This window comes from Phoca vitulina, unplaced genomic scaffold, assembly GCF_004348235.1.
Source record: "Phoca vitulina isolate PV1807 unplaced genomic scaffold, GSC_HSeal_1.0 scaffold21, whole genome shotgun sequence".
NCBI lineage: Eukaryota > Metazoa > Chordata > Mammalia > Carnivora > Phocidae > Phoca > Phoca vitulina.
In genome coordinates, this window is record NW_022589724.1 from 23,013,877 (window position 1) to 23,029,715 (window position 15,839).

At 58.8% G+C, this 15,839-nt stretch overlaps 1 protein-coding gene and 1 pseudogene across 2 annotated transcripts in view; one reads left to right on the forward strand and one right to left on the reverse strand.

The window, feature by feature from the left end:
• The window catches only part of NEK6 (NIMA related kinase 6), an 82,729-nt gene that overhangs the window by 61,813 nt on the left and 5,077 nt on the right, over nt 1–15,839 (forward strand). For both annotated transcript variants that reach the window (XM_032418416.1, XM_032418417.1), the window contains exon 8: nt 9,476–9,570. In XM_032418416.1, the coding sequence (XP_032274307.1) occupies nt 9,476–9,570 (95 nt within the window). The remainder of the gene's footprint in view (nt 1–9,475; nt 9,571–15,839) is intronic.
• LOC116641051 lies at nt 7,561–8,635 on the reverse strand (annotated as a pseudogene).

Genomic DNA, 15,839 nt, shown 5'->3' on the forward strand with positions numbered 1-15,839 from the left:
CCGGAGCCCAGACTTCTCCGGAAGACGGCGGCTGGGCCTTGGAGGGTGGTGCTGGCTCTCGCTCTGCAGCCCCCAGCCGGCCGTGCTGCGAGGAAGCCTTGGCTTCCCCGGTCCCCTCAGACCCTTCCTTAGGAAAATCAAAGTGTTTCAGTGAGTTTGGGACTGTGTACCGCTCTGGTTTAAGGGCTTCAAAAGGTCAGAAATTCAAGGGCAACTGTCAAAGAGCAGAGTTCAAGCCCCTGGCTCCGTCCCCTGTCAGTCAGGTCCCTCCACCAAGGAGGCTGCGGCGCTCGTCAGAGCCGGTTAGGATCACAGCATCAGGAACGGGCAGAAATACGGGCTCGTCCGACAGGGTGAGTTGATCGACTTGGACTGGTGCACTTATTATATTAATGAGAAGGAATTGGAACTTGGGAAAAGGCTGCTCGCTAGGCCGGGCTCTTCCCGAGGCCTCCGAGCAGCGGCCGGGCTGAGTGATGGATGGAAGGAGCCCTCCTGGGGGGCCTTGTGCCCGTGTCCAGGAGACGCCCCGAGCTGACACAGCGAGGCCCTGCGCCCAGGACCGGCTCTCAGGCCCGCGGGCCGGGCTCCACCACAGGCACAGGGCAGAGCTGAGACCCAGGACCCGAGTCCCCCAGACGCAGGAGGAAAGGCCCCCTCTCCACTGTGAGGGTCTGCAGTCTTCTGCACACATTTGGTCGGGCAAGAGATTGAACTAATTGCCATTGTATTGTGACTCCGTAAGGACTCGGGCTCAGGGCTCCTTTGCACCCTGTGCGTGGCCATGAATTATGCATCCACCGCATCTGCGCACCTACTATGTGGGGATGCTGTGGGGACAGCCACGTTGCCCCGGCAACCACCTCCTGTCCTGTGGCCAAGGCCGCTGACCCCCCCCCCCCCCCCCCACAAGGTTTATGCAAATCCCATCCCCTCCTGCCTCTCCCTCCCCCAGCCCCCTCCCCGCCTCTGTATTTGCTAACACGAGGCTGGCATGAAAGGGCGTTAGTCATGCCATGGCCGGGCTGACAGGTGCGGTACCCAGCGGTGGCAGAGCGGCTGCCTCGGTGTCAGGAATAGGAGCCGTAATTAGAGCTCGGAACAGAATGAGCGTCAGACGAATTACCAGGCAGCAGATCATATTTGTCAGGAAGGATTGCATACATAAAAATTAAGTGACAGTACACGCCGGCGTAATGAAAGAAAAATGAAAGATTTGCCTATACACAGCTCACAAGCTACAAGCAAGTGTCTCGCTCCGAGCAATGGCGGCAGCCGCAAGACAAATGGTAGGGCTGGGAGAGCAGGCCCTGCTTGTTCGGGAGCAGAGGCAGGGCGGCCGCAGGCTGGGCTCAGGGGTGGGCAGTGCCGGGCCTCTCGGGGGCTGCGGAACAGGTCCGATCGGGGGCAGCCCCTGTCGGGTACAGTGGTCCGAGCACGCTGGCTTCCCCAGGCTGTCAAGCCCTGGCCTGACCACGGGGCATAGCTTCCTTCCTTCTCCCTTCCCGAGCCGACCGCCCCGGCCCTGGGCTGGACGCTAGGGATGAGATTATGCAGCCTTCCCTGCTTTTAGGAGGCCCCCAGACTGGTCGGGGGACAGGGACAGTCAGTCCCAGGGTGGCCTGGTAAGGGGGTGGGCAGCACTGTCTCCCGAGGGCCCACTGTGTACACGCGAGGTGCTGGGCTCCCCATCTCTAAACTCTGCCCTGCCGAGCCCGGGACCCGCTGGGGGCCTGGGGCTGCGTTTGCCCCTCCCAGGGCTGCCCTTGACTTCGGTTTTCTGTGGTCACTGACCTCACCAAAGAGGTGACTTGGCAAAGAAGACAAGGCTTAAAGGATGTTGGGAAGACATTCTGCTTTTTAAAAAGTCATCCCAACAAGGTTTCTTCTCTTTTTTTTTTTTTTAAGATTTTATTTATTTTATTTGACAGAGAGAGACACAGCAAGAGAGGGAACACAAGCAGGGGGAGTGGGAGAGGGAGAAGCAGGCTTCCCACCGAGCAGGGAGCCCGACGTGAGGCTCAATCCCAGGACCCTGGGGTCATGACCTGAGCCGAAGGCAGACTCTTAACGGCTGAACCACCCAGGCGCCCCTCCAACAAGGTTTCTGATCTCCATTTGACAGATGAGGACGCTGAGGCTCAGAGGGAGAGATTCCACATCCCCGTGGTCACCTGGCTGGCAGGGACGAGAGCCCCCTGGGGTGTCAGCTCCCCTCCGGGCACAGTCACAGCGTGCTGGGAGGTGGGCTTGGGTCCTGATGAGCTCGCCGGGGGCCCAGCCATTCAGGGGGGATGGGGAGCCCATCTACCTCCCAGCAGGGGCTGCCTGGGACTTGGGGGCTTGTCCTGGGCAGCAGGGAAGGATGGAGCCTCCTGGGAGTGTGCCCACGCTCGGCACTGGGTGGGCCCTGGGGAGCATTTGCTGAGTGGGCACACGGTCCTCACCGCCAAGCGCCCCAGGGGATCCATCAGTGGGGGCACAGAGCGCCATGCAGATGTGTTCCCTGGGCCTACGCCTGCCCATCCCAGAGGCCCAGGACGCTGGGGAATCTTTGGCCCAGAAAGCCTGCTTTAGCAGGTAGATCCAGGTTCTGAACGCTGACCTGGTGGAGGTCCTGGGTGGTCACACCTGGCTGGCGAGGGGCACCTGGCTTGTCTGCCACACTCATGGCATTTTTAGGGCACAAACTGTTCCTAGGTGAGCTGACGCCAGAGAGGGAAGGAGAGGGTCTCCAGGGGCCAGCACAGGAAGAATGGACCCTGGCTAGGAAACAAACCACAGCTCACCTGTGTGTCCACTCATCCACTTAGCAGGACTCGTGCCAGGCCCCAGGCCGCTCCCCCAGGAAGGCCCCTGCTTTCTGGAACTTACGGTCTGGGGGGGAGAATCCATTTAGAGTCTTCACCACCAGCCTAGCACAGTTCTAAGAATCACGTCGCAGGTACTCTGGCGACTAGAGCTGCGGCCTCCCTGGGAGTGGGGATCACCCCAGTCACTTAACAGAGGAGGAAGCCCCAGGTGCTGCGAGATGAGCACCTTTGCCGTGCGAGGCCCTGCAGGACGCTCCAGCCAGAGCCACGAGGCGGTGAGGGGCATGGCCATGCACTTTCCCATCCAAGACCCCCCGCCCCCGGGCCTTCTTGGGAGAGACACTGATACGTGCATAACGGGGTGCTGCACAAAGCTGGAGCGTTGTGTGACCCGATGTGCACCTCCGCTGGAGACCCTCAGCGTGGGAACTGGACGTAGCCAGATACTCGTACAGATGTAACAATCTGAAATTAAGCCCACGCCGAGCACAGTGCGGTGTTTTCTCGAGGGCGGGGATTCCCCTGAGGGCTGTGTGTAGCCCTGCACGGGGGTGGCTTGTGGTTTGAGGAGGACCTGCCGGTGCGTGGTGACACAGGCGACCCTGGTAGGGTGTGTGTGTGTGTGTGTGTGTGTGTGCGCGCGTGCAGTGTTGGGGGGGGAGCAGGGCCAGTCTGGGGAGGCCTCGCATGCCCAGCTGAGGACCCGGCCTTCTCCATGGGGGATGAGCAGCCAGTCTGGCTTGGGGGGCAGAGGAAGGGTGGGGGGAAGGGCAGGACAGGGAGGTTAGGCCAGTCGGTGGTCCAAGCCAGTGAGGTGGGGCAGCAGCTGGGGGCGGAGAGGAGGGGAGCCCCCTCAGGATGGGGGGCCTGGTTGGACGTTGGGAGCGGGGAGTTTCATAGGACAGATCACAGACAAAAGTGCAGATCCCCAGGCCCAGCCCCGAGGAAGCCGCTCAGGTTCCAGAATCTGGTTTTGGCTCCCTCCTGCGTTGTTCCCCTGCTCCCTTTGCCACCTCAGCCCCCCTGTCCACAGCCCACCTCTCCCCCTGGGGCTCTGCGGGGCTTCCCAGAGCCCTTCCCCCTGCACATGTGGGGTCAGTTGCACTGTCCCTGTTTTCCAGGGAGGGAAACCAAGGCTCCAAAGGGTGAAGGGGAGGACTCTGGGGACCCTCCAGTGCAAGCCGTCTGTTGCACCAGCGGGGAAACTGAGGCTGGGAGAGAATTTCAGTGCTCTCCTGCTGACTGGTGGAAGTCTGCGCGCCCCGCCTGTGCCGCTCGGATTGCACACCGGGTCCCAGCCCCCAGGCTCACCTGGGGTGGGGCGTGTCGGGCGGGGACCCCACGTTTCTCCAGCCATTTTCAAAACCGCCATGTGGGCAAGAAGTGCAGCCCACAGACGCCAGCCTCCCCTTCGTGTGAAATCCCTGCCTTTTTCACGTCTAATGAACACGTTTCAAACACGGTGAGCATCTCCAGACGCAGCAAAGTTTGTTTTGACAGGAGTGGTGCGTCTCCGGGATGCGGCCCCTTTAATCAGCCTCCGCTTTGAGGTCCCACATCCTCCTCTAATATCCACCCGGTTTGAAATCCGGGAGTTCTAGGCAAAGACGGTGCCGGGAAGGTCGGGGATTGTTAGGCTTCTGTTTCATATGCCAGCTCCGTCCCCCGCTGCGGGGAGTGAGGGTGGGGGCCGGCCTGGGAGCTGGCGGGCCAAGGATCCAGTGGGGAGGCCGCGAGAAGGGGCTTGGCCTGCCGGAGCATCTCCGGAGTCTGTGCTGCTGCTTGGCCGGGCAGCGCCCCGGGGCCCCTGGGGCAGGACTAGGGCCCGAGCCGGGTGAGGCCTTCAGGGGGCCCCTCCTCTTGTCAGCTTCTCCCACTCTTCCCCAGAATCGCTGCTCCCCTGGGGCTTGGGGATACATCCTCCAGGGCCTGCTGCAAGCTTGGAATTTCTTTGAAGTGTCTCATTTTATCTTGAAAACTCATGCAAGTTGTGCATTAGGCTTCATAATGTTTGAGTATCTGTTGTCGGGCTGGAAAGCAGGTTTCACAGACAGATTCCCAGGGGTAGGTGGCAGAACGCCGAGCACCCCAACTCTAAGGCTCGCAGGCGGGGTCCAGGGACCTGGAGCATCTGCCTAGGGGTGGGGACACGAGGACCCAGTGCCTGGCGTGGACAGGCCAGGTTTCCCTCAGTTAACGCTGCGTACGTTCCTTTGTGCCACAGCTGTCTGAGCTCTAAAGCTGTCGGGTGGGGGGTTGGGGGAGGCTTTGCCCAGCTCCACAGACTGTGACATGCGTCAGCCTCTTCGGGGAGCTCGCGAGAGAGGCGGTGTCTGAGTGCCAGCCCTGGAGATGCTGAGCCCACAGGTCTGGGGGGGCCAGGGGCCAGATTTTCAACAGGCTCATCCAAGTGATTCAGCTGCAGCTCCAGGTCAGTCCAGTCTTTCTCTGTGTCCTTCTGGACACTTCCGGGGACTGACAACTCACTCCTTCCTGATGGGCCCACTCCTGGGAGGGCCCAGCATGACATCAACGCTCAGTCAACATTGGATGCAGAAGGACGGATAAACGGATGGACAGCTGGATGGATGGACAGACTGATGGATGGATAGATAAGCAGACGATGGGTGATGATGGGTGGGTGGGTGGATGGCTGGCTGGCTGGATGGACGGACAGTTGGATAGAAGGATGGATGGATGGTACCTGCAGCACTGGCATCTTAGGAGAAGGTCCACAGCACCTTTGGGTGTTTGCCTTTCCCTTGCACTGTGGAAATGGGGGTAAAAGCAGAAAGAGCCATGGAGGCGTTGATGTTTGGGGGGAGCACGGAGGAGGAGGGGTGGTGGTGTTCCTTGACCCTTCTTTCCCCGCGTTCCCCAAGGCTTTCACCACACACAGGCCTGAGAGGGATCTGGAGCCCCAGCAGAGGGAGAAAGTGGTAACAGAAGAGAAGGGATAAACCAAATGTCCAGGCCTCACTGAGCAGCTGGCTCTTCCTGGCCGGGGGGAGGGGGTATGGGGGGGCAGCTGAACTAGACCACAAAGGAGCCCCCTTGGAGGCAAGGGGATCAGCAGGTGCAAAGACACAGAGGTGAACTGAAGAGCAGGTGGGGTTGGGCTGGGGTAGCCGTGTGAGGGACTCCAGCAGCGGCCAGGCACTCACCATCTTCTGGTGGGCCTGGCCACTCCACAGGTCATCTGTCCCCGAGTTCCTCCTCGAGAGGCCCAGGTGGGTCTCACATGAGCAGAGGACAAGACATGGTGGCGAGAGGCGTCAGGGCCAGCCTGTGCTCCCAGTCCCGAGGGGCTGGGCCGGTGGGTAGGTGTGCAGGGTAGCCAGCGGCAGACATTGCTGTCCCTCGCTGAGGATGGGACCTCTGACCTCCATCTGCAGCATCCTGGGTACCAGAGTCACGTACAGTGTGGTCGAGAGCTGCTGAGAGCTGTTTGGATTCCATCCTGTGGTTTCATGTAACAAGTCATCCATTTCGTACTTGCCCGTTTATTTGGCTGCCTCATGACCAGAATATTCAAGGGGTTGCTCCTTGAAGGTGCAATTTGTTTACAGAATCCCACATGGATTCATATGTTGACTGACAACCCTTTCCGCTGGATAACAGCCTGCTGATAGGATGACACATCCTTCCAACATGTATTTAAGTGATGGCTGCTGTCCTTGTTGGGGATTATTGCCATCAAATGGCGGTTGGTGTCCACATAGAGCAACAATCAGGGAGTCCCTCTGGGGGTAGCACATTAAGTGGACGGTGCGCTAGGCTGCAAGAAAATGGTGTTAACAGTGATAAGATGCGTACAGATTCATCGACATAGTGAGTAGGTGCTTAGAAGGTGCCCCCTGTGACCTGGTCCTAGGCAGGGCACTGGGACCCTTTGGTAAACAAGGTCCTGCCCCAGGGAGGTCAAGCCCAGAGCAGGCCTTCCCACCTCCGTTCACAGCCTCTACAGGTTGGCCGAAACTGCTTCCCACCCGTCTCTAATGAGACGAGACGCACAGGAAGGTAATAGAGCTTTCAAACAGCTAAACTTTTCAATGCAAAGGACTGTCCTTGAGTTTGAGATTATGAGTTTTTCCACTTATGCTGGTGTTCAACTGTCTTCTCTTTTTAAAAGAATAGTGACACCATTGAATGGTAGGTGGGGTTTTGTACTTTTAAAACACCCTGACTTGGCAGAACTAAAGTTGCCCCAAGACGTCTTTGGCCCACGAACTTCTGAAGCCTGGGCCCCTGCTTTGGGGTGCCTGTTGTTTTCCAGCTCACTGAAAGGCCTGTTCTCCCCCAGGAGCCCATGCGTTTCGTGGTGCAGCACCTCCCTCCTTCCTAGGTCATAAGCCGCATCTCGGGCTCAGCCTCCGCCGAGCTGAACTCCGGCTCCTGACTTTGGCTGGACCAGCAGCAACCACCATCACATTCGTATGGTCTCCGCAGGCCGGTGAAAATGCTGTCTGTGTAACAGTCTTCAAAGTCTGATCTAAAAGTATCCAGAGCAGTCATCCTCCAAATAGACTGAGCTCAGAGTCTCAGACCACAGATCTGTTTACAAATCCAGACTCTGGGCCCCTTCTCAGCCCTGCCAAAGCAGCCCCTCTGCTGCAATGCACATGCCTCTGCTAACGGGGAGCTCACCTCCTCTCAGGAAATCCTCTCCTCTCTGTACAGTTCCAGATCATCAAAAGTGTGCCCCCTCTGCTTTTTAACTGAGATGGGACATACATACATGTCCTGTTCTTGATAAAAATGGGATCAGATAGTGTGTGCCCAGCTTTCACTCAGCATCATGCCTGTGAGATGGATCCATTTGGTGGCGGGCGTGTACCCGAGGTTTGTTCTTGTTTGTTGCTGCATAGTATTCCATCGTGTGAATAGGCCACTTCTACTGTTGTTTCCAGTTTTTGGCTATTATGAGTAAAGCCTTTTGCACATTCTTGATCACGTCTCTTGATGGACAGAAGCGCTCGGTTTTCTCAGGCATCTCCCTGGGAGCGGACCTGCCAGGTTATGGTGTCGGCAGTGTTTTCGGCTGTAGTAGATGCTGTGGTGCATGGTTTTCCAGGGTGGGGACGCATCAGCAACGCATGAGGGTTCCAGTTTCTCCGCACATCCCTGAGTTGGTTGATAGCAGTCTTTTTAACTTTAACCATTCAGGTGGGTGGGTGGTAGTAACTCAGTGTGCTTTTAATTTGCCCTGATGACTAATGAGAAGAAGATCGTTTCATGTGCTTTCTGGCTGCTTGGATGTTCCTCTTTTGTGAAGTGCCCTTTTAAGTCTTCTGCAGATTTGGGGGGGGTTGGGTTTTTGTTTTGTTTTTGAGAAAAGCACTTGTTAGCATTTAATGAACCCCCCCAAACGTGGCTTCAAGCTACTAGAACGCAGGCGCTCCCGATACCCTTAATCTTCTCCTCTGTTCTTCTACTGAAGAATTTGGCCTTCACGATGACAGGCTGTTTTGGGAGTTTTCCCTTTCCCAAAACTTTGTAGTAGCCCGATCGCACCACATCAGTGATAGGAGCAGCTCCAGTCTTGTTTTTGGCGGCATTTACCCGTGTCTGCTCACTGACCAAGGTCCACAGTTTATCAAGGTTGACGGTTGGGCAGAAGCTCTGGTTTCTCTTTAAGTGGTAAGGTCTCATACCAACTTTTCCAAAGTAACCTGGGTGATGTTTGTCGAAGTTGATCCTGTGGTGATGCGTGCCACCAGCACTACTCCGGCCTCCGGGGTGCTTCCGGGGCTTGCCGATGTGGCCGTGGCCGTGCTCACGTGGCCCTGAAGTTTCCGGGTCTTCCTCAGTCTGGATGACATGTCGGCAGCCCAGATGGAAAAGCTGTCTTTTACTTAATGATTTACAGAAGTTTTAAAATCTATCCTGCATTTGGGGCCATTGTTGGGCGTATGTGTGGAGACTATTTTCTCCCCGCCTGTGGCTTGCCTCTCGATTCTCTGAATGGGTCTTTTGGGGAACTGAAGTTCCTAATTTTAATGAAGCCCCAATTTATCAGTCTTTTCATTTATGGTTACTATCTTTTCTGTCCTTGGTTTGATGTAAGAAATCTTGGCCAACCCCAAGTCCGGACATGCCGGTCGGTGGCAGCTAAGAGCTCACTCTCTAGAGCCCAGAGATCTGGTTTTGAACCTCAGTCCTGCCGCCTTCCTGAGCCTCCGTTTCCCCATCTGTAAAGGGGGTGTGCCTCGCCGGGGGACTGTTAGGGACACAGATGAGCTAACACATGTGATGAGCTTCGGTCAGTGTTAACAGGGGTTGGTTTTTTCCCACTGTTGAGAGCCTTATCTGGGCTCTTCTAGGATGCAAGCACCCACCTGAAAGGACAGTTGATCATTTGCTTCCCAGAGCCTGGCCACTGCATCCCACTCCCCTGGACACTTGGCAGAAACATGTATCCCCAGCTGCCCAGCCCCCAGACCAAATCTCAGGTCTGGGGCCGGCACTGTCCCCAGGGGCTTTTAGTGCCCTCCCCAGTATGGGAGCTCCAGTCTGGCCTAGCCCTCTCATCTGACTGAGCCGGGGAGAGGAGGAGAGGGAGCCCGAGGCCCGATCTCCCCAACGCCCACGCCTTTCCCTCCCCCTCACATCCTTCTCTGCACGCAGCGTAAGCACCCACCCACCCCCGTCCTGTGTTTCAGTGGGGACGCCTTACTACATGTCACCGGAGAGGATCCACGAGAACGGCTACAACTTCAAGTCTGACATCTGGTCTCTGGGCTGTCTGCTGTACGAGGTGAGTGTCTGGCTCGCAGCTCAGCGGCTTTCAGTGGGGTGTGCTTGGCAGGGGCCCAGCCCGGGTGGGACTCACCCCACCAGCCCCAGGTGGGACCGCAGGGATGGGTGACGTCCAGCCACGGGTGGCACCAGCTCCATCTGGGTCCTGGCCTCACCCCGCTCGGCCCGACGTCTGCCTGATTAACAACGTCGGGCTGGAGGAGCTTGTTAGAGGTGTGGCCGGTGGCAGACTGGGCACCGCGTCACTCTTGGGCAGCTCCGATCTGCAAAGGGAGACGGATGAGAAACAGGGTCCAGTCTGCCTGCGTGACGGAGGGGGCACAGACAGGGGGTCTGGCTGCCCCAGTTTCCCTGGTAACCAGGGTGCTCTCGTCCACTGTCTGTCATTCACCCGTGCATCAGGCCTCATGCAGGGCCCTAGGGACAGAAGGGGTCAGCTCTGGCCCGTGCTTCTGTCATGCTCCTCACAGAGGGTGTCCATGCTCTTCCAGGCTCAGCAAAACGGGCCTCACTAAAGACCACTGTCCCCTCCCCTGAGCTGTGAAATGGAGCCACCAGATGGCCATTTCTGGCCAGTCTGGATGGAGGGACAGGCATATTTCTAAGTCTTGGCAGGCTCAGACAGGAGACGGCATGAGCATGTTGTGACCGGCCCCCCCGGAGGTCTGGGAGCACAAGCCATTCCTAAGCTATGACACTGTTGCAGCCGCCAGGGGAGGGGGGGAGGCCTGAGCCCTCCAGTATCTTTGAGCCGGCGGCCCCAGCCTCCAGCACCCTGGCCTGGACCACCTAGTCCTGGGCAGCTCTGGGATTCTGTCCACCTTGCTGAGCCTGCCTCCCCATCTGTAAAATGGGAATAGTCCCTATTCCGCACCGTCCCCGTCTGGATAAATGGAAGAACAGACATGAAAGGCTTTGAAAAATCCTCCAAGGGCCATGAGACACCAAGCACGGTTTGCTTTTAAAACTGGAACCTTGATTATTTTTCTGCTTTCCCTGGAGCTGACTTGAGCCCGTGTGGGGTCTGGTTTGGAGCGGATAAGCTAAAGAGGCTTATTGTCAAGCTGACGTGGCCCAACTGTTAGGGCAGCGATGCTCAAGATAGTGCCAAGGGGCCCCCCCGGGGGCGTTTGGGGCTCACAGAGACTGGCTTCTTTGCTTCCTTGGGACTGTGGACTCTGGGAATGGAGCTCACAGTGCTCGGGTATAAACTGAAGGAATAAGCTGCCCACTGCTGACCCACATGGGGCCTCCGGTGGCTCCTGTGGCCAGGGTCTTTGGTGGCCAAGGTCTCTCCCCCCCCCCCCCCCCCGCATTACTGTGTGAGACTTCGAGGTCAAAACGGATCCCTTTGCAAGGTTTAAAGTTCGCAGCATCTCTGTTGCGAGTAAGAGCAGGCATTGCATTTTAAAGTGGCCTAGTGATCACAGAGGAAGCCAGGTGGCATCTGTGGCTGGGACCCCCTTCTCCTGGAGGTCAGCAGTGTGGACGGCCCCCACTGTCATCTTGAAGTGAGTCAGGCCCTGACAGTCAGAGATGGGGTGCAGACCTGCTTTCTGGGACCCCGCAGGTTATCTGTTGTGGGAGGAATTCTTTGAATAGCCACCAAACGGGGGCAGCCAGGCTGAGGCGGTGCCCAGCTGGTGGCCGCAGTGCGTCGGGGAGTGCGGGGCGGTTCCTGGCCCCCTCGGGTGGAAGAGGGCTGCGTTGTGTCTCCTTCCCCCGTCCCTGTCTCTGCACGGACCGGGTGGTGTGGGGTTTGGGAGTGCGGAGTGGTGGGGCGGGGAGGAGGTGGGCAGCGAGCTAGGGAAGGATGGTGGGTGCGGGAGGGAATCTGGAGGGAAATCAGCATCTTTGGCAACAAGAGAAAAGAGATGAAAGTCAGCACGGTTCTCAGCAAGGATGACAGGAAAGAAACCTGCTTGTAGTCGGTGTCCCACGTGGCTGCACATTCATAACAGCCCCAGAGGGCTGGTTTGGTTTCGTTTTGCTGAGAAGGAATTAAAACCAGGTGGGCAAACCTCCAGAGTCACACAGAAGCTCTGGTACTGGGGTCTGTCCCCCAAGATGAATCATGACTTCGGGGTCTCTCCAGCCATCTCCAAGTCCAGGTGAACACCATGGCCACCGGGGCTGCTAAGGCCAGTGACAAAGCCAAGCCCAGGTCATACGCCACCCCAGCCCTCCCCAGGCTCAGTGCTCCAGCTTCAACAGCCCTGCCACCCTGCCCCCCTGCCCAGGCCTGGGGTCTGAGGAGGGGATTCCAACCCCCTACTACCTGGGCATCGTCCACCTGGGTGTCAGTCCTCGGGGGGAGAGAATGCCGCTCCTGGTCTCCCCAGGCCCAAGCAGATGCCCTCGGCGTGGGAGGGGTCGGGGGGGTGCAATTTTGAATCGCAGTGTGTGTGCATGGGGGCACGCAGGCTAACTCGCATGGCTGCAGTAATTCGGGTGAGAGAGTGCGGGCCCACTTTGGTCGGAAGGACCTGAGTTCAAGGCTCTGCTCCCCCCTCACCCCATAAAAGGCCTGGGGGCCAGTCAGCATCTCCCTCCGGGAGCTTCCCTTGCCCCAGTGCGCACGAACATGAGCGGAGTGTGGCTCAGAGAAAGCCCTCCGGCAATGGCAGGCAGGTCGCTGACGCCCACCACTACCCCCTGGCTGCCGGGTACCTGCCACCTACCTCTGGCAGCGAGGCCCCCACAACCGGCCACATTTCCCTTTTTGCTCTGGCCAGCGGGAAGCCGACGTGCAGCTTGGCCTCCGTTTCCGTGGAGGACTCGGCTCTGTCCTTCTGCCCTCCTGGATGTTGTCTCCGGGCCAGATGGCTGGTTCCTCTTATTTTTCCATTCCGGGTTTGGGGTTTCCGGAAGCCGCTTCCTGCCTGGGTGAACCCTGAGGGTCTCCAAACACAGACAGACACGCGGGCCGAGCAGGGTGTGAGACCTGCGTGTGACGGCGGCCGTGCCCCCCCCCCCCGGGGGGGGAGGATGGCAGCTAGGTCCCCGTGCTCATGCCAAGCCTGCGGCACAGAGCGACCCTGCGCCCTGCCCGAGCCTTTGTCTCGGCTCCCAGAGGCAGATGCCCGCCCGGGACCCGCAGCGCCCGGCTCGATGGTCCGGGGAGGCCGTCCTCTGCGTCTCGTATGCGGCACCAAGCACGTGTCTCAACCAGACAGTGTCTGCGCTCATGCCTTCCGAGCATCAGGCTCTGGTTCAGCCGAGCTGATTTATTTGTTGGCAGCGTGTGGGGCCCTGCGGCTCGCAGCCAGAGCGGGACGTCCTGGCCATGGGAAGTCGGTGAAATCCGTCAGGTCCTTCGGGCATGGTCGTCCTCGGGGGCAGTGGGCACGGATCTCCACCCGAGGGCCCTGGGCCTCCCACAGAAGAGGGCCCGCGTGGCCCTCGGAGGATGCCAGGCAGCAGGGGCTCTGCGGGGGGCCACCACCCCTCTCCCCGGCCCCCCAGCCCTGCGGGGAGCGGATGTTTCCCCAGCAGACAGGGAGGGAGATGCATCTGGGCCCAGGGCTCGGTAATTGGGAGGAAGCATCCCGCAGACACGACTGGAGCTCCCGCTACACAGCCTGTGGTGTGTTCCAGAAGCGCCGCCAGCCTGAAGAGCTGTCACAGAGGCTCCCCACCCACACACCCCCTTCCAGAGCACCTCCGCCGATTCAGTGCGGCCCGGGGGGGACCCACCTGAGCCAGGGTGGCCTGAAGTGACGGCGCGGAGCCAGAGAAAACCTGCCCCCTGCGCACAGGCCTGCCCTTCCCCGAGCCCCGGCCTGGGCCCCAAGTCTCAGAAGCCCCCTGTGTCCCCTCTGGCTGCTGTAACAGGTTATCACAAAGTTGACGGCTTCGTACAACATAAAATTATTCGCTTACGGTTCTGACGGCCACAAGTCCAAAATCCATTTCAGTGGACAAAAGGCAAGGCGTTGGCGGGGCTGGTTCCTTCTGCAGGTTCTAGGGAGAATCCACTTCCTTGCCTCTTCCGTGGAAAATGGAGAGGCTCGTGACCCCCTCCTCATACCGCTCTGGCGACACACGTCCTCCTGCATAGTTAGTCTCCCTTGGCCTCCCTCTGACGAGGACACTCGTGATCACATTTAAGACCCACCTGGACCACCCAGACCCGTTTCCCACCCGGGGTCCTTAAATGGGTCACACCTGCTGAATCCTTTTTGCCATTGAAGGTAACACATTCACAGGTGTCAAGGATGAAGATGCAGGCATCTCTGGGGGCCTTTATTCAGCCCACCGTACCCCCTATCACCTGGGCAGCCAGGTATCCACTGAGGACCTCCTGAGCTCACCTGAAGATGCTGATGTTGACCCATGGCTAGTGAGGAGCTGCCACAAAGCACTTCACCTGGCTCGTGCCCCCCCGGGGGGGTGCCCACTGGGACCTGTCTCAAAGAGGTCAGCATGAGGAGGAACAGGCCAGATGGCTCAGCAGCTGGGAGCAGCACTGCCCTGGACGTTGGGGTGAATCACGAGAATCACATGAGGCCAGTCCCAGCCTCATTATAAGGGAGGAAATGGGCTCAGGGAGGTGGAGAGACTCCCCAGGGTCACAAAGCAAGGAAGTGGCCAAGATGGGCACTGGTCCCCAGGCTGCCTGGCAGGGCCCACCCCCCTGTGGACAAGTGCCAGGCCCTGGGCAGCCACAGGGCAGGACTCCACACTGGGGTAGGTGCGACTGCGGTGGAGAAGGGGACCGTGGACCTCGGTCCAGAGCCCCTGGGAGATGAAGGCCAGGCGGTGAGGAGCCCCAAGCGACTACAGTGTGCCCCCCCCCTCCGGTGGCAGGAGCCTCCAGCGGAGACACCGTGTTAGAAGGCCCGGGGCTTTGTTTTCATTACCCAGCACACCCCACGGAGGCGCCCAGCCCACAGCGCGGGCTCTGCAGAATTTATTTATTTACACGTGAGCTCAGCTCTGAGCACAAAGCTGAAGAATTGGCTCGTCCAATGCCAGCCCCAGGATCCTCGGCAGGGGACCTTCCACAGCAGCCTCGGGAGACTGAGAGCCAGCAAGAAAGCAGCGGGGGACCTAGACTAAGGATCACCTGCCCCTTGTACAGAATCCTGTTTGGAATTCTGGCTGAACCCAGAGAAGAGTATGGGTGCCCTTTGGCTCGTGGGGGAACAGGGCTGCAGACCACTGGTGATTGGCCCCTGGGTGCAGCTTTCACTCCGGGATGTGCTCGGGAGATACTAGGTGACAAGATGAGTGTCTGAGGCCCTGACAGGGCAGAAGTCAAAGGCAGTTGCTGTCACCTCTGAAGTCAGAGTCCCCTTCTCCCTCTGACATCTCAGATCACACACCAGTTTCTCTGAGCACTCTTGGCGGCGGCGAGTGGCCACACTCTCCCACTTCCTGGCTGTGTGTCATCCCGATAACGCCAGAGAGGAAAAGTTCTGCATTTGAGGAGCAGGGCTGAACGCCACGGCTCTTGCAGTTCTGACGAGGCCAACGGGATCAGCCCCAAACGGCGAGTCCGCCGCCACATCGACCAGGCAGAAGTGGGTGGTCGCCTGGTCGCCAGTGCCAGGATCTCAGCATTCAGGGTAATCGTTCTAATCCCAGCACCTCGAGCAGCCCCACAGGTTCCGTCACAGCCCAGTGCCCTGATCTGGGTGGAAGGCCCATGGCTGGCAGCTGGAATCTGCCGTCGTGGATGGAGAAGGCGCTGTTGGCAGGGAGCCCTCTGCTGACCCTGTTCAGGACAGTGTGGGAGCGTCCCGCAAGGGAGGGAGGGAGGGATGCTCTGAAGGGGATGCTGGCTTGGGGCTTGCCCCCCACCAATTTCTGGGGCCCCTTTGGAACCCTAAACAGCAAGGTTTGCACAAATCAGAACGGCTTGTTAAAAGGATTAGCCAGTCTCCCAGGTCCGACACATGAAAAACCAGAACCTGTGTCAGTGGGCCAACATTTTAAATGTTCTTTCTACTCTGAACAGAAACACTTTCCAGGAAAATCCATCTTAATCATCCAGCCGCGACTCGGAGGGCACCCAGCTCACCCCGAGTGACCGCCCTGGAGCCTCAGCTGCTCTCTGCTGTGGCAACAGATGTCCTTTTGAAACTGCCCAATTAACCCTTTGCACCCGAGGCTCTCATTTTAACCATTGGAAATGCATCACCCGAGCGATGCCATTTTGCACACTCGGTCGAGCCGGCTCCCTGTCAGGCTGGCGGCCCGCGGTGGGCAGGGCCTCCACAGGCTCCTCCTTCCCGGCCAAGTGCCGGGCCACTCGCTGCAGCC